The sequence below is a fragment of the Coenobita brevimanus genome, chromosome 85 (genome assembly GCF_032717465.1).
Source record: "Coenobita brevimanus isolate Jiangsu-jjx chromosome 85, ASM3271746v2, whole genome shotgun sequence".
NCBI classification, from domain to species: Eukaryota; Metazoa; Arthropoda; class Malacostraca; order Decapoda; family Coenobitidae; genus Coenobita; species Coenobita brevimanus.
The window spans coordinates 7,507,035-7,527,287 of record NC_137038.1 but is presented as its reverse complement, the minus strand read 5'-3'; the positions used below and the strand labels follow the sequence as shown (position 1 = coordinate 7,527,287).

The following is a 20,253-nucleotide window of genomic DNA, read 5'->3' as shown; positions in this document are numbered from 1 at the left end:
TTCTGGTACGGTAATTTTCAAGAAGACGTAGGACCACCAAATGAAAAAATAATAAAAATTCTTTGAATTCATTCTGACTTTGTTAAGTGTACAGAAGTGCGTTTTTAAGTATAAAGAAGTTCCATCAATAAACATGGAAATTATAAGGGATGGGTTAGGTTAGGTTAGCAAAAAAGAAGATAGGATACGCTAGGATATATTAGGCTGGGGTTGACCCGAAAATTTAGGTTAGGTTTGAATAAATAAACAATGATATGAGTAATTTTGTAAAAAAAAAAAAAAAAAAAAAAAAAAGTTCTAAGATAACGTCCGCCTCACTTCGGCACATATATGGCGAGTCTTTCATCAGTGGTTAGATTGTAAACAAACACCGCCTTTTCACTACTTTCCAAAAAAAAAAAAAAAAAAAAAAAAAAAGGCTGAAACATGGAAACACACTCGGAAAATACTCAAAGACTCTCACGAAGAGCTTTGGTAAAGAATAAAAACTTAACTGTAAAGAATGTGGTCCTATCTTCCTAAGCTTACCAACTTTGCACTAACTACCAACTTTGTTTTCACTTACTGTACCTTTAATGCACGAATCAGGCCTGAAGCAGAATTACTTCGTTCATCGGTACACTTCACATACATTACATTTAACATAATCAGTGGCGTCACATGACATTAAACATTATTAATTTGCACTTTGACACTTTAGTTTGCGATCTGCCTCATGGTATTTGTCATTGCCTCCAGGCAAGGGATGAGAATCTTGTCTTTGATATGTCAACGCTTTATCGGTATTTGCTTAATGTAAGAGTGAATTTCCTTAGTTTGATTTCCAAAGAGAATACCTTACTGTTTCCATATACGATAATCCACAGTAAACGTCGTATATGATGGGTGCTAATGAAAAGTCCCGCTTATGAGATTAACCACAATACAATAACACTGGCAGGGGGTGGAGGCTGAGTTGACTGTAAGGATTGGCCTGCGAATTTACATAAGTTCTGACGGCAGTTTACTGGTACGATGCCTTTGTTTAATGGAAGGAATGATAAGGCAGAGTAGTCGTAGCAAACACTGATTTTGTTCTTATATTTAACTGCTTAGCATTTTTAAAATGAAAGATACTTAAGATGTTATGACTACTTACTGGTTATATTTATCTTGACAGATAAGACATTTTATCTCGGCCAGAGTTCGGTTTGGACGATGGCCTGGGAAGTTTTGTCATGCACTGGCCATCCGCTTTTGGCATCAGTAGTTCTTACTGAGACGTTCAGCTCATGATAAAGCTTTTTAGTTGAATCATTCTCAGTTTCAAGTAGCTACAGGTCTTGGTCATGGTATGGGAGTCACCATCGGTTAATAAGGGGTAGCCTTTGAAGCAGCACTCCCTCAGAGCATCTCTTGGACCCTGTACAGTACAGTACTCTGAAACAGCAGTAATCGCTGAACTCAAATTAAAATATGACAACTTGTATTTCCAAATTACCTGTTGGAATAATGTGTTGACAGGATACTTTGTCATTTTATTAAATATGTAGATCAGTGATGCCCTGTTTCCAGATTTCGTATTGAAATGAAATGTTGATGGGATCCTTTGTTATTTTTTATAGATTAATGTATATACTGGACTTTTTTTAAATGTTAGTTTATAAAAATATTCATAAATTGGGGTGGGATTTCCATTACTTTACATAATACTGTGCATATCTTTGATTTCACGAATTATGAAGTCTATCTATCTATCTATTGCCAGACGCCTCAATCCCGTTTGGGGTGGCCACAAACAAATCGCCTCCAAGTCACCCTGTCCCCCGCCATTTCACTCCCCTGCTCCCAACTCACACCCCATCCCACATATCCCTCTCCACCCCATCTCTCCATCTCATCCTCGGCCTCCCTCCCTCTTTCCCCCTCCACCTCACTCACATACACTCTCTTCGTCAGTCTTTCACCCTCCATCCTCTCCACATGGCCAAACCACCTCAGTGTGTTCCTCATAACGCTTCCTATCACATCCACATCAACATCACAACGCTCCTTTATATCCTCATTCGTCAGCCTGTCTCTCCATGTGACTCCACAGGCTCCTCTTAAATAACTCATTTCCACGGCTCTCACTCTTGACTTGTGTCCTTCCAACAACGTCCAAGCTTCACTTCCGTACGTTAGAGTTGGTATCACAATACTGTCATGTAGTAACTTTTTCACTTCCATGCTCACTTCCCTGTTTTCTTATCACTGCTTTCAAAGAACCAGCAACCTTTCTTCCCTGCTGTACCCTTTCAAGCACTTCACCCTCCAAACCTCCATCCTTACTCATCACACTACCCAAGTACTTAAACGTACTCACATTTTCCAATTCCTCACCATCCAACCTCGCTGTACATTCACTGACTTCACCTCTCTCAAAGACCATCACTTTACTCTTCCCTACATTCACCTTTAGATTCCGTTTCTTACACACTCTCTCAAACTCATCCACCATGCCTTGCAGCTCCCCTTCGTCTTCACTCAACAACACAGTATCATCTGCAAACAACAGTACAGGGAGTTTCCAAACACTATCCTCTCTCACCAGGACCACTCCAACATCCACTACCCTACCTTGTACCTCTTTTATTACCCCATCCATGTACAGATTGAACAACCATGGAGACATGACACATCCCTGTTTCAACCCAACTTTCAAAGGGAAAAATTCACTTAGTTCACCATCCACACGCACTGCAGCCTTCGCACCATCGTACATACTCTTCACAGCATTCAACAACTTCCCATCTACTCCATATATTCTTAACACTTTCCACAATCCTAGTCTATCCACCCTATCATATGCTTTCTCCAAATCCATGAAAGCCGCATACAACTTCTTTCCCTTCTCTAGAAACTTTTCCACTAAAGATCTGAGAATGAATATCTGATCTACACAACCTCTTCCCTTCCTAAAGCCTCCCTGTTCTTCTCCAACTAATTTCTCTGTTCTCTCTCTAACTCTGTCAATAAGTATCCTACCATACACTTTTCCTATTATACTAAGAAGACAAATGCCCCTATGATTACCACACACTTCTTTTTCCCCTTTTCCTTTGTACTGTACAAGGGAATAATTATACCTGACTTCCAATCCTCCGGGACTCTACCTTCCTCCCTGGCCAATCTGCACATCTTCCACATCCATTCTACTACTATCTCTCCCCCATGCTTCAGCATTTCACCACACACTCCATCAATTCCTGAGGCTTTCCTTGATTTAACTTTCTTCATTGCTTCCACAACTTCTATCCTACTGATTTCTTCCTGTCCTCTCACCTCCCTCCTTCTCCCAGCCATTCCCCAGCCACTTATACTCGCATTTCTTCCATCCTCCACGTTCAACAATTCCTTAAAGTGTTCTCTCCATCTGCTCACTTTTTCTCCCTTCTCCACTAGTAATCTACCATTTTTATCTTTCACTCCCCTGCTAACTTCACTTCCACCCTGTCTTACTCTTTTCACCTCTTTCCAGAACATTTTCTTACAGTCCCTCCACTTTACACTCAAATTCCTCATCCACTCTCTTCTTACTCTCTCTTACTAATCTTTTCACCTCTCTCTTTCTTTCTACATATAACTCTCTCTTCCGCCTCTCAACTTCTTCCACACCCCTATTACTCATCCATTCATTGTATGCTTTCTTCTTTTGTGCCACAGCCCGTTTCACCTCTTCAGTCCACCACGCTGTTCCTTTGCACCCCTCTCCGTCTTCTCTTCCTTCCACACACCACATCACATGCTGCACATATTTCTTCTGTAAATATTCTACACACACCTTCCACGTCCCCCATCTGCTCCAATTCATATTTGCCCAATCGTTCCTCCACTTCTCTCATACTCTGCCTTTTTCTCATCCTCTTGTAACCTTTCCACTCTCCTTGCAACTACTCCTTCCTCTCGTCTTTCCCTTCTTCTATTCCTCCATCTTACTTGAACTTTAATTCTGGCCACCACCAAGTAGTGGTCAGAAAGTCCACTCCCCCATCCTCTATAAACTCTTGCATCCAATATACATCTTCGCATCCTTTCATCCACACACACCTAATCAATCATTGCCTTCCTTTCACTCAGTTCACCACCCACCCTTCTCATCACTCGCCATGTATAACTGTGGATCATTTTATGCCTAAAGAGGGTATTGGCTATCACCAACCCCCTCCCAGCACAAATGTCCACTAACGCACTCCCATTCTCATCTACCTCAACAGGCACACCCCACTCACCAACTATTCCATCCACCTTCACCTTCCCAACTTTACCATTCATATCACCAATCAAAAACACTCTCTCATTCCTTCCAAACTTTTCCATGCACACTTCTACATTTGTCCAGAACTCTTCTCTCACTCTTCTAGCATGATCTTGCGTTGGCGCATAGACACACACAATCGCCCACATTTGTGTTCCAACTTTCAACTTTACCCACACAATCCTTGATCCAACTGATCCATACTGTCTTATGCTCCTCTTCCATCTTTTACTCACAACTATACATACTCCTTCCTTTGCCCTCTCATTCTCACCTACTCCTGCACATATACCCCATCCATACTCCCATTCTCTCACACTTTCTCCTCTCCATTTTGTTTCAGTTATTCCACATACATCCACTTTCGCATCCTCAAGCACCTGGACAATCTCTCTCTCTTTCACCTCATCATTTGCTCCCCTTACATTCCAAGTTCCAATTGCAATGTCCTTTGTCCGGTGATTTAACTTAATCTGTTTTACTAACCTTTGTTATATTTTAATGGATGTCTCCTGTGTGATGTACTGGTACGGTATATAAAGAATTGCTTTATGACTGCACCTACCTTCTCCATCACAAGGTTGTGTGGTGATTGCGCCATGATTAACAAATGCTCTTAATGCACGATGCTGTTTTGGCGCAAGTTTTACGTAATGCACATTTTAGTTTGCACTAGGTTTGGTAGGTTATAATCACTGGGGGGTCTGGGGGGCAAAGCCCCCGGGTTAGGTTTCAGTGCTTCCAGTTAGGCTTCCACTGCTATTTGTGGTTTTAAATTATATACATTTGAGTTTGTTTTGCTGTGCTGACGTCATGTTCATTTGGCGGGATAGACAGTAAACATGCTATCAGTGGCATTCAGGTGGCTGTCTTTAATAACACTAAGTAAGTGTATTTTATTTGTTCTCCAGTATTTTTCTTGATTGAAAATCAAATGTTAATCACCTGAGATGCATCTAGTACTAAAATAATTTTCCTTGAGAACATAGGTCTATACGAGTACAGCTCAAATCCATGCGTCACCTTCTTAGCATTTACCATTATTTTTTATAAATTAATGTATATGTGGCAGGTGGGGACACTCACCATCCACTCACTCGATGTAGGGCTGCTCTCGGGTGTCTGCCCTTTCCCCTCCTCCATCCTTCCTTCCCTCTATCCTCTTCTGTGTTTCTTTCCTTCATTCTTCCTCGTCCTGCCCACAGGTTACTTTACACTCCCTCTTCTGTCTTTCTTTCCTTCACTCTTTCCTCTTCCTTCTGCCTGTGGGTGGCTCTGCGCTGAGTGACAAGTCAAATGGTTTCCTGTACACCAGGAAACCATTTACTATGCTGGGTGTTATCCATATAACCAGATTTTGGCGCCTGGTGGTTTATTGGATAATTACGACACTCCATTCGGATTGAGTGTGAAGATTTATATCCAAGGGGTGGTTGGGGTTTATTGCTCACATAATGCCACTCAGGAATGAGTGAGGCTGGTCACCCTCATCTTAAATGTTAGGACCAACTTGCCTAGCCCCAGGCTCCTACGTTCCTCGTGGGGCAACATAGGATTAGATGACGGATGATAGATGAATGTATATAGTGGGCCTTTTTTATATTTTTTTAAAAATCGTAAATTGGGGGTTCCATTATTGTAATTCATAATGTGTATATCATAGATTTTATGGAATTTGAAACCTTTCAATCTATTCAGCAAGGATTATTTAGCAAACCTGTACCATTTTAATAGATGTCTCCTGTTTGATGTACTGGTATATAAAAATTTGCTTTAGGATCACACCTACCTTCACCATCCTATTGTCTAGTGATGATTAGGGAATGCACCATGATTGCCAGACTCTCTTGACACATGATACTGTTTTGGCATAGGTTTATCTAATGCACATTTTAGTTCATGCTGTGAGGTAGGTTATGATCATTGGGGTCTGGGGACAGAGCCCCCTAGTTAGTTGTCAGAGCCTCACCAGTTAGGCTTCCACTGCTATTAATGGTTTTTAAATTGTGTACATTTGAGTATGGTGCGATTACGTTGCGTCCATTCAGCGGGATTGGCTGTAAACATGCTGTTGGGGCATTCAGGTAGCTATTAATATCACAAAGTAGGTGGGCTATATTTTGTTTTTTCTCTTCAGATAGATCAATTTTTTGTTTGAAAATCAGGTGTTAATTGCCAGTGATGTATCTAGTACTAATATTACTGGATAATATTTAGCAGAAATCACAACTGGAATTCAAGTACTGTACTGTATTTGCTGCCCAGTGTAATATAACCTGCTTGAAAGTCATGTAATTCAAGCACTGCTCTGTACTGTATAAATATAGCAGTAGTTTCATTGTGGTTCATACTATTTTATCATCAGTGTAAGAGATTTACAATATCTTCCAGTGAAAGTGAAAATGACGAAGAGGAATCTTCTTCTGCTCTCCAACTCCACCATTCATGGGAGTGGCTACCTTGAGTGGGCAGCCCAATACATAAAGGACTTTCTAAACAGGTATACTACTTTACCAGATTTTATTTTATTTTTATTTATTTATTTTTTTTTTTTAAACATATACTCCTGATAATCATGACCACACCCACCTTGGCTCTCAGAATTTTCCACCCGGAGAATATTGTCTGGAATCCTCTGATATCTAGCTCTCAGATCCCACCTGTCCCTCCAGAAACACCTTAATACATTAGCTACTGTAATGTATGCCACCCATCTGTACTCATTGCATTTCATGGGTGCAGGCAGTTAATGTTTTCCCATCTGAGACTTGAGTACCAGTACATCATAAAAAGCCATTTTTGCATTTTTGGCATACAGTACTAAAAGAAAGTTTGCAAGGACAGTGCAAAAGGGAAAACAGTATACCTTAGAGATTTGCAGAGGTTAGGTTCCCAAAACCTCACAAATATTGAAAACTTTGAATACTCCTCACAGAATGCTCTGTGGGTGAATGATTTCTCCTCTCATGTTTATAATGCCTGTGTGGCATATTGTTTTGCTCAGTACTTCTTCCTTAGGGTGTCCCCAGGGAGGAAGGATGCTTTGGAAACATGAATGAAAACTTGTTAATTCACACTGTAGCCCTTCATAGCCATCCATGAAGCTGACAGATATATTGTGTATCTCGTCTAGTGTTAGTACTGTGAACCACGGTCCTTGGTCATGACTGATCCTGCCATTGAATGGTTTGTGTTTGGAACCACCCAGAAATAGATGAGGCCTAGAGAACAGTGACACAACTCATAATTAAGTATATCAGTCAGCTATTTTTTAAGCTGTACAGAATTAGTGATTCTCAGTTGAGGTTTTCCAAAAATGACCCCCTGTATGAGACATTTGAGGGTGACTAAACCACATCCTGTTGCATTTCCTCCTTTGTTGCCTTTAACAGTATGTGTAGACAGTTTGTATACTTTTACAGTAACAATGTAACTCTTGTATATTTTACAGTAAGAATGTAAAACACGTGCTGTTCGTGCCCTATGCCCTCCTCACTATGGACAGCTATGCAGAGAAAGCTCGTAAAAAGTTTGCTTTGTGGGGTAAGTTATACTAACCATATCCTTCCATGTGACTAGTGTTAATTTCAGTGAATGAACCTTTATTATCTTTCATGCAGACATCTTCATATTACTGTCATTACAGTGGAGAAGAATAAACTTGCAATGAAGAAAATACTTTTTTTAAGGCCAAAAACCCTTTTTTCAATTGTAAGAAAACTTGAAGCACACTGAGAAATAGGGCTTGCAGGTGTCCAGTGGCATCACCCAGGTGTCATGCAGCGATGGGAGTAATTATCCCAGAGTCAGAAAGGTGAGGAGAGGATGCATTGCTTCTTGCCACCACATAAAATGCTGCACAAGGCTTAGGGGTTTTGCCCAAGGTCATCAGTATCTTATCCATTTGTTTAACCCCTTCAGTCTAGGTGTATCTTTTATATTTTATTCCCTCCACTGAATGGATGATTCTGTGCAGTTTGGAAAAGATCTCGTACTGAACAGGGTAATAAAGGTTATTTTTAAGACCTCCAGTTTGAAAAGAGTCTCCTGAGCTGAATATAATTATCTAGGAATAGAATGGATAAACTACAAACCACATCATGAGAGTGAAGTGCTGTGCATCCTGTGCTTCTGCAGCAAAGTGTGGGTGTTTCCATGTTTGAATGATGAGCTAGGTACCACCACTGCTTTGTATGTATTTGCGATTCACATGGTGGGATGTGGGGAGGAGGAGGAAGGGAGTCTCATTGGGTAGCATCAGAACAAGTGAGTGCATCCAGTCTTACTTGATATGGATTTTTGGCCTTGCAAATACCTATTTTTTCAGTCTACACTTCCTCCCTGGAGGTTTCCTTAGGAAGAGTACCAAAGACTTATAGATGGAGAGCTAGACTGAGGAGGAGGGCCCAGATGTTGAACACCCAGTCTGATATACAGGTCCTACATCTCATGGTGACAGTAAACAGAACTGACACTGTTGCACTTTGGAGGGCTCTGGCAGAACAGCACATCTCTGAATGTATTCTGTACTCGTATGTCAGGATGTGTGAGGCATCTGCTTTGAATGGACAGTAGTAGTTGTGTCATATTCACTCTGATTGTAAGCTTGGAGAGACGACCCTGAAATACTGTACTGTCCTTTAGCCATACCCCATGGAGGAGTATGCACACCCACCCCATCTTTGTAAGGCTGACCAATGCCTAACTAGGAGGACTGTAAATGCCAGGTACATACTATTTTGATATTTCATGACAAAAATTCGTCATATCATCATTCAGTGCTCATGAATTAGAATCACTTGTCACTTTTAGGCTGCATAAAGTACATGTACCACCACATCAGTGAAAGAATGAACATAAAGTAAAAAGCTGCATGTATTGCTACAGCATTAGGTGTTTAATTACGTCTGTCAGTGGTCATGGGTTAGAAGTGCTGGTCATGCTGAGACATTATAGGGTGCGGTTGCCTCAAGAGTATTCCTTTGCCCCCTTGTGAATGTTGGCATACCTGTGGCAACATTTTCTAATACCAGAATATTTCAGTGCTTAACTACTTCAGTCTTGTTACGTTTTATTTTTTTTTTTTGCTAACTATAGATGACTTTACTTAACTCTGAAGAGATCTTTTTGTTACCTGAGAGATGAAATATGCCTGTTTAAATATTAGAGAGCTTTAATAAGTTGAATAAAAGTTTCAGAATTAATCAAGAAATTGAAGTGGTAAAAGTGATGTGATATTGACAGGTTATCAATTGAGCAGTGTGCACCAAGCAGAGGATCCAGTAGGAGCTATTAACAGTGCTGAAGCCATCTTTGTAGGAGGTGGCAATACATTCCAGCTCCTGAAATCACTGTATGACAACAAGCTCATTGACCCCATCAGGAAGAGAGTTTTAGAGGTACGTTTCCTATTGCACACACAGTCATCATTATATGTTGCCATTTTAGATGTTCTCTTTTGCTATTAAGCCCATTATGGTTTGCAGAAAAATTTTTGTGTAAGATCCATTGCCACCTATAAAACAGAGTTGCTACTTTTCCCAAATTAGTTTTGTGGTAGGTGGGGGCACTCACCATCCACTCACTCAATGTAGTGCTGCTGTCGGGTGTCTGCCCTTTCCTCTTCTTCATCCCTCTTTCCCTCCATCCTCTTCTGTCTTTCTTTTCTTCATTCTTTCCTGGTCCTTCTGCCTACGGGTGACTTTACACTCCCTCTTGTCTTTCTATTCTTCATTCTTTCCTCTTCCATCTGCCTGTGGATGACTCTACACTGAGTGACAAGCCAGATGGTTTCCTGTACACGAGACCATTTACTGTACTATGCTGGGTGGTAACCATATAACCAAGTTTTGGCACCGGGTAGTTTAATGGGTAATTATTGCACTCCAATCGGATTGAGCTGGTGAAGGTTTATATCCAAGGGGTGGTTGGGGTTGATTGCTCATATAATGCCACTCAGGGATGAGTGAGGCTGGTCACTCTCATCTTAAATGTCAGGACCAACTGCCTAGCTCTGGGCTCCTACGCTCCTCATGCTGCAGTGTAGGATTGGATGATGAATGGATGGATATTATGATAGTTGTATAGAGAATCGTGATACTTGGGAATACATCACCTACATTTAACAAGGGCATAATGTATATGGCTGATTACAGAATTGTTTTCATGTACATTTTCTATATTAACTTTACCTAATGTTGCCATTTCTCCATCTTGAATGCTGAGAAGTAACGAGATTAAGTGCTGGGCACTGATAACTAAAACGTTACCTTCAGTAACGATAATTCGATAACCCCAATTTTTATGTCCGATATCGATAACCCAATAATTTTAATACCTGGTTATCGAAGTTAATGATAATCTGATAATGATAACCTTTCAATAAAAATTTAACAAAACAAGGAAAAAAGCTTCAAAGCCCATAGATAATGCTTATTTATGTAAAAAATCCAAGAATAAGTAAACATTTTCCACAAGTTTTGTGACTTTGCTTAATATTTTATTTTTTTTTTAATTAAATGTATTGTTTTGAAAACCTTATGACCAAACCATTACCACGAACTAAATATAATTCACCAGGTAATTCGTATGACAGGACCTAAAAGGTAACAAGATCCATGGACATGGTGTGTAACCTTGCACTGCACCCGTTTTGTACAGGAACGGTATGGGGAGGGAAGGGAGGGGGACTGGGGGAGTTAGAACTGGGGTCCAGGAGGGAGTCAGTAATGGCTTGTCTGGTGGCTGAGCTGTTACTAACATAAAATGTAGGGTGAAGTTTAATCTGTTTTAACTGTTTGTTTTACCGATCATAATTTTTTCACTATACAGAAATAATAAAAATTAATCATCGCATGATTATGTTGGACATACAAAACAAATAAACAATATACCTGAGCTATATATTTTTTTTTATCATACATAAATACATGTAAATGACAACAAATAGAATGAACAGCACTGTATATCAGTTACATAACCAATTATAGTTTAAACTTTCCTCTTACAAGAAATAGAATTAACAACAAACACTTTTTCAGAAGAACCTAGAAAGAAAACGTAAAACTATAAAAATTTTATTGGACAAAAATTAACGTACATTATTGGACTAAAAAAATCAAGTTATCGGAAGTTAACTGGTCCAATAATGATTATGGAAGTTAACTTCTGATAATAGTTCAATAACTAAAGTGAACTTGGATAACTATCTGTTATCGGATTATCAGTTTAGTGCCCGGTGCTGCTAGTAACAAAAGAGTTATGGAAAGGATGTCTTATTCTCCCATTGATCATCAGGAAATAAGCTGCTTTATGATGTAAACCTCAGTTAGATTAAGTGAATTTGCTCATTTACTTTGGTGCAGCAGTGTAACAGCATATCTTTCCAGCACTGGCAGTCTACTGGTTTCTTTCTTGGGCCATTTGAGTTTCCACTTGCTTTGCACATTTACCATTCTTCTTTCTCAGCATTGGGACAGTGAAAGTTTTCCGCCAACATATGAGTAGGTCTCCTTAACTGTTCCCCAACACATAGCACTTTACAGCCACCATTAAGAACCACGCTGGCAGCAGTAGACATAAACAGAGTTTTTGACACAGTTCTAAAATGCAACTTGATAACTAAATTCTTAGTCACAAATATGAAAAAAATAAAAGTAAAAAATAAATGACTGGAGAGCTTTTTCCAGGGTAGACAAACCCAGGAACTCTACTACAATTAGAGTTCTGAATTCAGAATACTATCCAGCGGTGTCCCACAGGGCTCAGTTCTCTTACTGTCACAGTTTAACCTTTTCCTCCATGACTTGCCAACCCTGCCGTCTTCAGTAACTTGGCAATAGTTTCACAGCATTTTAAAACTCAAAAAGCAGCAGCCCAGCTCCAACTGCACCTACACGCACTACAGCAGTGGCTTAAGCAAAATTGAAATGACTGCCTTACCAGCCAAATCAATCCATTCCCTCTTGCTCTAGAATCTAGATAGATATGAGTCTTAAACACATGCTTAATTTTCCCCTGTTAGCCAACCACTCTCTTGAAAGACACATCAGAGTTCTTGGTAACATCACCTTTTTCTTAGCATACAAATAACATCAGTGCAAAGGCATCTTGTAAACCACAAGACACTTACGGGCACTACTTTGGACAGCAGAAATCATCCCTAACACAAAGCCTTGTGTATACCAACTGGATGCACGTAAGACCACAAGTATAAATCACCTGCACCAAGAAACAAAAATACAGTACTTCCAATCAAGGATCACAAGGATGTGATAGACACACAGTTCATTGCTGCAGCTCAAAACCCCACCCTTGTAACTTTATGATGCATCACCTCTTACACAAAGAAACAAAAAATGAACTACTGCCAAGTACTGCACAGAGTATATTAGCTACAACCCACCTTCTCCACCCAACACTGCACTTCACATACACATACATGTACACATAGCCATCACAGCCATCTAAATCCCCCAACATTCATGAACCACCACCAGACAATTACACCCAAGAATCTACCCAACCCACAGAGGCATGAGCGTACTTAGCCAGACTGTGATGCAGCCACCACCCTTCCTTGCTACTCTCCCAACACAAAATATGTATAGTCCACTATGCCCATACTGCAGTGCAGCCCCCCACACCACAACACACTTACCTACTTGTTGCACAACCCTGCTACAACTTGGAGAAAGCTTGTGATGGCAACTTAGTTGTTACGATGGACAATGAGAAAGTTAGCCGTAGAAGCATTGATTGTCATAGCGAGTTTAGGTCAAGTTAGAGTGGACAGAGCATAATAGTCAGTGATCAGCAAAGCATATCTGCGTGGTCCCATTGGTGTACTATCTTTACCAGTCTGTTACTTTATTAGACTGCAGCCTAGTTAGGGACAAAATAAAAAACAAAACAAGGAGCATTCAGAGTCCAACACCGATGGCCTGTAATCAGTGTGCAACTGAACCATTGATTCTGCCTTATGACTCTGACCTTTGACCAATTAATCTCAAACTCAACTTACTTCATCCTTGCCTGGCCCTCAAACCCTCCACAAAGTTTGGTCCATATTGGAGTGAAATTGTTTAAGTTGTCCTTGCTGTTTGATCTTGACTTTTATGTTCTCAAAATGGTCACTTCAATTCTTGGCTGACCTTAAACCATTCCACCAGGTTTGGTCCAGACTGAATAAATATTGAGTTAAAGAGCCAAAGCTTTTCCTGATTGTTCTGGAAGTTGAATCACTTATACTCTTTCTGACCCTCAACACTGAGGTTGGTTTAAACTGTATAAAAACTGAATTGATAGTACTCCCTGTTCATGAGCTAAAGCATTTTTTAAGCAGAATTTAATCACTTGTTCCTCTGATGATCATCACCTATAGTTTCAGATTTGGTTCAGTTCCATTCAGTAGTTTCCATAATCTAGCCAGCAGACAGACAGACATGCAGACAAACTAAACTGAACCAAATGCGTAACACCGTTGCACTGTGCATGTGGGCTTCAAGAGAGCGAAAACAATTAGGGACCAAGGAAATGATACTGTACATCCTCATTCTTCCCCAGGATGGAGTGCCGTACATTGGAAGCAGTGCTGGGACCAACGTATCAACCATCTCCATCAACACAACCAATGACATGCCCATTGTCTACCCTCCATCCTTTTCTGCCTTGGCCCTTGTACCGTTCAACATCAATCCCCACTACATTGATGCTGACCCCTCATCAAAGCATATGGGGGTGAGTCAGCAGGGAGAGAAAAGGAGAGACAAAACCTGGTTGGAGGCTTGAGAGAAGGAGGGAGACAGGAAAAACAAGGGAGAACAAATGAGCTAAACTGGATAGAGAGGAGTAGTAGTAGTAGTACAGTGAGGGGGAGAAAAAATATTAAGATTAGCCTGTATAGAATGAACAGAGTAAGGGAAGAAGGATGAAATACAGCTGATAGAGAGAGGTGAGGATATGGAAAAAGGAAGAGTGGAAGGGGAAGAGGGTATGGATGTTTGGCAGGAGGAGTGTTGAGTAAATGATGGGTAACCTCTTAGTCTTATTATGTATTTTTAAACTGAATTTTTCTACCACAGACAATTTTGTTCAACTTGTGATGAAGCTTTGTTAGTGAATATGTTAATGAATGCTGTATCTAATTCAGTTCAAAAAGTCTCTTATTTTAAGTAAGGTTGTCTGAAGTTAACTGTTTTGATGCCACCATATGTCAGACTTTCCTCTCCAGTCTCCAGCTTTTCAGTGAAGTAAAGGAATTTTTGCTGTAGCACCTGAACTTTTTCACTGAGCATAACAAAGTTACCAAATGTCATTCATATCTTCATCTCAAAGAGTTACGGGTATTAGTCCCTGTGTTGCTCCAGTATACTGCAGTAAATCTCTTTCTTATATTTCAGTGAGAAGAGTAACTATAAATGTTACAGAAACATAAAGAATATGAAAATTAATGTAGATTCAGTAGTTTGCTGTCACTTTGACAACCTATGTATGCTAGCCACAGGGTTGATCTAACCTACACACACCTGTACACCTCATTTATATCATTCACTGGTTTTGACCCTGTGAGTTATTTATATCTCCTTTGCCTTCTCTCTCCTTTTTTTCCACTTAACCTATATTCCTCTGATCTTTTCATGCTTTTCAAGGAGGCAGTTCTCCAGTAGATAGCAAAACAGTTTGAAAGTAATAACAGATGCACACAAAGAGGCAGGCTAGACAGTGAACATATTCTTAAAGGGGGGTGGGCATAATTTTTTTTGCCATTTGAATCCAGTTTGCCAGTTCAGACAATAAATATCAGCCTGTATAGGTTTGGTGTCAGCAGAAATACTGAAATTAGCAATATACAATCATCCCATGTTTTTTGCTGTCTTGTTTTTGCCAGGTTCAGTTATTTGCGGATTAGTAAACCATCAGAGACTACTGCAGATCATTGTGTTTCTTGGGTTTATATAACAGAAATTTTTATTATATAAGAAAATACATTTTATGCAAGGCGATATAACAACAACTTTTTCTTATTGAATCACAAGAAAATACGTTTTAAGCACATAGATTGTAATGTCTTGAAGTTTGGGGGCACTGCAAAGGGTTTTTAGGCATGTACATAGTTAAATTATGGATGTGAGGGCCTTTTTTGAGGCATTTCATTATGCACAGAAATTTGCTATTTGCAGATGTTTCTTGTTCCTAACACCTGCAAAGTAATGAGGGATAATTATTGAATTAGCCAATAGGTTTGGACACAGCACTTAGTGATTCATGTAAAAATTTTAGTGTTGTATTAGAAAGTATGAATAATGGCAGTGACAGTGAAAGCAATGCCAAAGTGTAGAAATGGGAGGAAACAAAATGTTATTTGACCTCATACCAGTGACAGGACTAAAAGATGTGGCAAGAAACTAAAGTACCATAAGTTCTAGCCATTTGTTTAGTGATGAGTTACAGAATATCACAACTTTTTCATGCCAAATGGCACTGTAAATTGTAAGAACTGGCAAACAAGCTTTATAAGTACCAGTGTAACTTTAATGGGCAGTTTTTCTGTATGTCACTGTACTGAGTGTTTATTACTGCTAGCTGTAAAACTTCCATCTTTGCAACGCTGTGGTTTGAATCCTGATGTGGACTGCTGGTACCAGTAGATCCAGGTTTCCATCCACCTTTTGTGGACGTTAGATAAGATGAGTACCTAGGGTAACAGTTTGGGGTGGCAATTGTGGTACTGGATGATGCACTGACCTTGTATTCCAGGGCAGTGGATGAATAACTCCATTTGTTCAGTTCAGTAGCCAAGTATATAGAGAAGCACCATGGCAAAGTGTCTCACAGCATCTGTCCTCACCTTTACCTTTATTTACTATGGGCATGATAGAAAAAAAAAAAAATGAAGAGAGGTAACATACTGATGGTGACTTTACAGTGATTTAATGTTACAGCATTCATAACCTGACCTTCATTGACAGGAGACCCGAGAGGAGCGGATTCTTCAGTACCATGAAGTACCTGGAACCCCTCCTGTGGTGGGACTAAGGGAGGGTGGCTTAATAAAGGTTCAAGGCAACACAGCACAGCTCCTGGGACTACACCCTGCCAGGCTGTTCACTCCGTATGTATAAATTGTTGTGTAGTTATTCGTTAGTACAGGTATTCAGTCCTGGATATGTGCAGGCAAACGTTACTGAAGGTGAAACAGCTTAATGTCACTCTTGGCTTATGATTAAGGGGGGTTGGGGAACAGATGACTTCAAAGCAACTTTATAATGTGGTAGGTGAGGACACCCAATGTCTGCTCACTTGATGTATTGTAGTATCATGTAACCCAGAAAACCATTCATTACACTGAGTGGTAATCACATAACCCAGTGGATGCCAGGTTGTCAGGTGGGTTAGAACCCTCCAACCAAACATTGCCCATTGTATCCAAGGGGTGCTTGGGCTTATTGCTCATGTAATACCACCTTTTTCTTTACATCCATTCTTTTCATATGACCATACCATCTAAGCACATTTTCTTTAGCCCTGTTGTCAGCAGACTTCCTTATACCAAGTCTTACACGGAAACACACTATTTCTTATCCTGTCCACTCCATGCAGTCCACTCACATTCCTCAATAATCCCATTCCTTTGCTTTTTTTCTTGGCTTGTGTTCTCATGCCACACCATATTCTCTCATCTCATGCTGATGTGGGCACTAACACACCTTCATGCAATCCTCTTACAGCCTTTACACTCAGACCACTGTTTGGTATCAAGATCTTCATAGCATTAGTTACCTTCTTTCCCTGTGCCACCCAGCTTTTCACATGCTTTGCATATTTACCTTCATTATTTATGAATTCAAGTTTCCTGCATCAATTCCCTTACCAATGCAAGTTTCCATTCACTGAGTCACTTTCCCTTTCAACAACCATCACTTTATTCTTATCTACATTACTTTCAAAACCCAACACTTATAGACATCAACAAAACTTTGCACTAAGCTGCAAAGCTCCTGTGTTCACAACTAACGAGCAACAGAGCACCATATGCATACATCAGATTTCAACTTGACTTACACCTACCAGATAGAGTCAATCTGCCAGGTGTCAAGCAAAAAAGAAAAAGGTTACCAAACCCTTGTCATGTGATGGTGGGTGAATAGTCCACTGTCGGCCCAAAGGCCTAAACTAAGGAGCTGAACACCATGTGGCTTAGTGCCTCAGGGCATTTTCACCTACCTAACTTGTACCTAGGGATTACAATATTTTTATTCAACTTAGGAGGGATTTTGCAGACTGGATGTAGCCTCTTCACTACTTGGATATTTTCCAGACATGCATGTGGTCATCATTTCAAAAAATAGAATAAAAAGAGAAAAGACGTCACTGTAGTTAAAGGGACTGATTAATGATGAGGAATCACCCAAGACTGAAAGAGTTTAGTAGAGGCTGCATTTCCTTTTGTCTTATGTTAAAATATCATACAGGGCTTAAGACACTTGATGCAGGTTGTTGATGTATTTTCTGTTTGTTTAAAGCATTTGTGCAGAGGTGTATGTTCATGCTTTCTTCACAAAGCATGGATATCTCAGCTCTTGAGTTGTCTGGGATGTGGGAGGTTATTGTCAAAAGGTAGAATTTACTGACATCGGTTACACCATGTAGCCTATTGCATGGCAGTCAATGGAATATTTGCACTCCATGTGTGCTACATGAGTGGTATTATCAGGTGAATCACACTACACATAGTGTATATGGCTTTACCTCTGGGATGAAGATGAAACTAATGAGAGAATAGAAGTGAGGCTTATTTTTGCTGAACAGTGTGATGACATTTCTACATATCTTTTTTCCTTTTTCTTCTTGTGTGTATATGGCTTTACTTGTGGGATGAAGATGAAAACAATGAGTGAATAGAAGTGAGGCTTATTTTTGCTGAACAGTGTGATGACATTTCTACTTATCTATATTTCCTTTTTCCTCTTGTTGGATGCTAACACCCCCATTTGTTGGTAAGAATAGGGGTATGGTGGTGATGCAAAATAATGTGTAATATTTTGTGCATTTCAGAGGAAAGCAGCCAGAAGAATACCCACTTGGTTCTGACTTATCCTTCCTACTCAAGTGACATGCATGTAGTTGTTATATACAGTACTTTTGACCTTGTACATGTATTATCAAATATTGTTATATACTGCATTTCAGGGTTACCATATACAGTACAGTAGTTTGCCATGAGGCATATACTGTACAGTATAGTTATAAGGAGATACACATTGTGCTTAAATAATTAATAATGTATATAAGAACTATAATACTGTTTTGCATAATTTTACTTCTGTGTATTTTGTATTTCACTACGATATTAAATAAATTGGGTTTTACCTTAAGCTAATTTTGTTTTACTGTCTTTAATCCACTGACTACATAAACTATATGAAATGATCACTAAAATGTATTACAAGTACAGTAGGACCTCACTATAACAGACTAATTGGGGCCCAAACCATTCCGAAAAATGTGAAATTCCGATAAAAGCGACATCTGGACTTCCCCTCTGCTAACCTGGACTTTTTCTGATATATCAGACATTAGTCCGGATCGCATGAAAGGTTTTTAAACTGTTTTGACTACCATTGTGGTACTGTATTGTGTTTTAACTTTGCTACATTAATCAAATGGTATAATATATAATAATAATACTGTACTGTACACTGATAAACATGTCTTTTATTTACCTACTTGTGGTGAACATAACTGAAGTGATCAGGCAGTCTGGACTGCTTCTGGCTTTATCGGACTTTTCCCTATAATTATACCGTATAGGTATTTAGTCCGGTAGCTCCTTGAGTCCGATAAAAGCGAATTCTGGTCTATTGAAGTCCGTTATATCGAGGTTTTACTGTACTGAATATTTTAATGAGTAAATTTTGATGATGTACGGTACTGTATAGTATTTGTCATTTTATTCTTGGTACCTTGTGACAAGTTTTATTCACCTTAAGGAAAGACCTTTTGTACTGAAGAGGTAATCAAGGCTATATCTAACCCTGTATCTCTTTGAGTCGAATAGTCATCTAGAGACAGCAAGAAAAATATATCAATAGGTTCAAGAAGTTAACAAACAAATTGTGGTAGAAGCCTGTTTATCCAAATGGCATACCTGATTTTCACACACCATTTAGCTACCTGTATTCTGACTCATAAAATGAAACCTGTTCCTCCAAACCTAGTTATTGTGAAGGCCATGTTGATGCTTCACCTTATGACAACAATATGTCATCATCATCATCATCATCTGGACCTCCTTTCCCACCCTAGGGCAGGTAATTTTTATATTTACCTTCGGATTAGAGACAAAGGGAGATTTTCTTAAACGAAATAGTTTTATTATATAGCCACTCAATACCTTCAATAAGGCAGCCTCCTATGTTAAGTAATTTGAATGCAGCAAGAATATAAGAAATAAGTACAGCATTGTATTGAAGATGTTCAAATTTGTGGACTGTTAAAAACTCCATATACTGTATACAGTAACTTGGTATGAAACAACATAACTCTGTCCAAAAACCACATTACCATACTGTTCTGATAATCACACAATGGATTTTAAAAGCATTGCTTATTGTCTCAATTTTATCGCAGTGAAATCAGTTGACATGTCTGCAGCTGTCCTGCTCACTTTCCTCTTCTGGCTAATATTACTGAGGTAAGAAAGTATGTTCCTCTGACCACAGATGATTCTCTGTGATATATATCTGGGAGGAAGTGATAGACACACCCTAAGTTTGAAGTTATGCACTATGGAACAGTAGATGAACTTTTGTCTCCATCTACAGATCCATTTATAGTGTATTTGGGTTTGGCCAGTAGTACATTATGCTGAAACCATAAAAGAATGAACCAATAAATTAGCATTAAGTTGCACAGATCAAGTACCTCCTGCAAATTTCACTTTTGTTCAGTTCCTCATGTTTGGGACAACTTCCCCT

General features: G+C 39.5%; 1 protein-coding gene across 2 annotated transcripts; it reads left to right on the top strand.

Moving 5' to 3' along the window:
• Window positions 1–942: 942 nt before the first annotated feature.
• Window positions 943–18,624, top strand: LOC145410344 (alpha-aspartyl dipeptidase). Of its 2 annotated transcripts, XM_080280483.1 has the most exons (7): window positions 943–1,009; window positions 6,668–6,776; window positions 7,728–7,819; window positions 9,521–9,675; window positions 13,841–14,014; window positions 16,246–16,388; window positions 18,332–18,624. In XM_080280483.1, exons 2-7 carry the CDS (start codon window positions 6,679–6,681, stop codon window positions 18,387–18,389), a joined length of 720 nt encoding a protein of 239 aa, XP_080136609.1. In that variant the 5' UTR covers window positions 943–1,009; window positions 6,668–6,678; the 3' UTR covers window positions 18,390–18,624. The 2 variants fall into 2 exon arrangements, with proteins under 2 accessions (XP_080136609.1, XP_080136610.1); XM_080280484.1 differs by lacking the exon at window positions 7,728–7,819 and having other exon boundaries at window positions 9,537–9,675.
• The last annotated feature ends 1,629 nt before the right edge of the window (window positions 18,625–20,253 follow it).

Coding starts and splice junctions, on each gene's coding strand:
- LOC145410344 (XM_080280483.1), top strand. CDS start 6,679: ATGACGAAGAGGAATCTTCTTCTGCTCTCCAACTCCACCATTCATGGG. Junction 6,777..7,727: donor ATAAAGGACTTTCTAAACAG/GTATACTACTTT, acceptor TATATTTTACAG/TAAGAATGTAAAACACGTGC. Junction 14,015..16,245: donor CCTCATCAAAGCATATGGGG/GTGAGTCAGCAG, acceptor CTTCATTGACAG/GAGACCCGAGAGGAGCGGAT.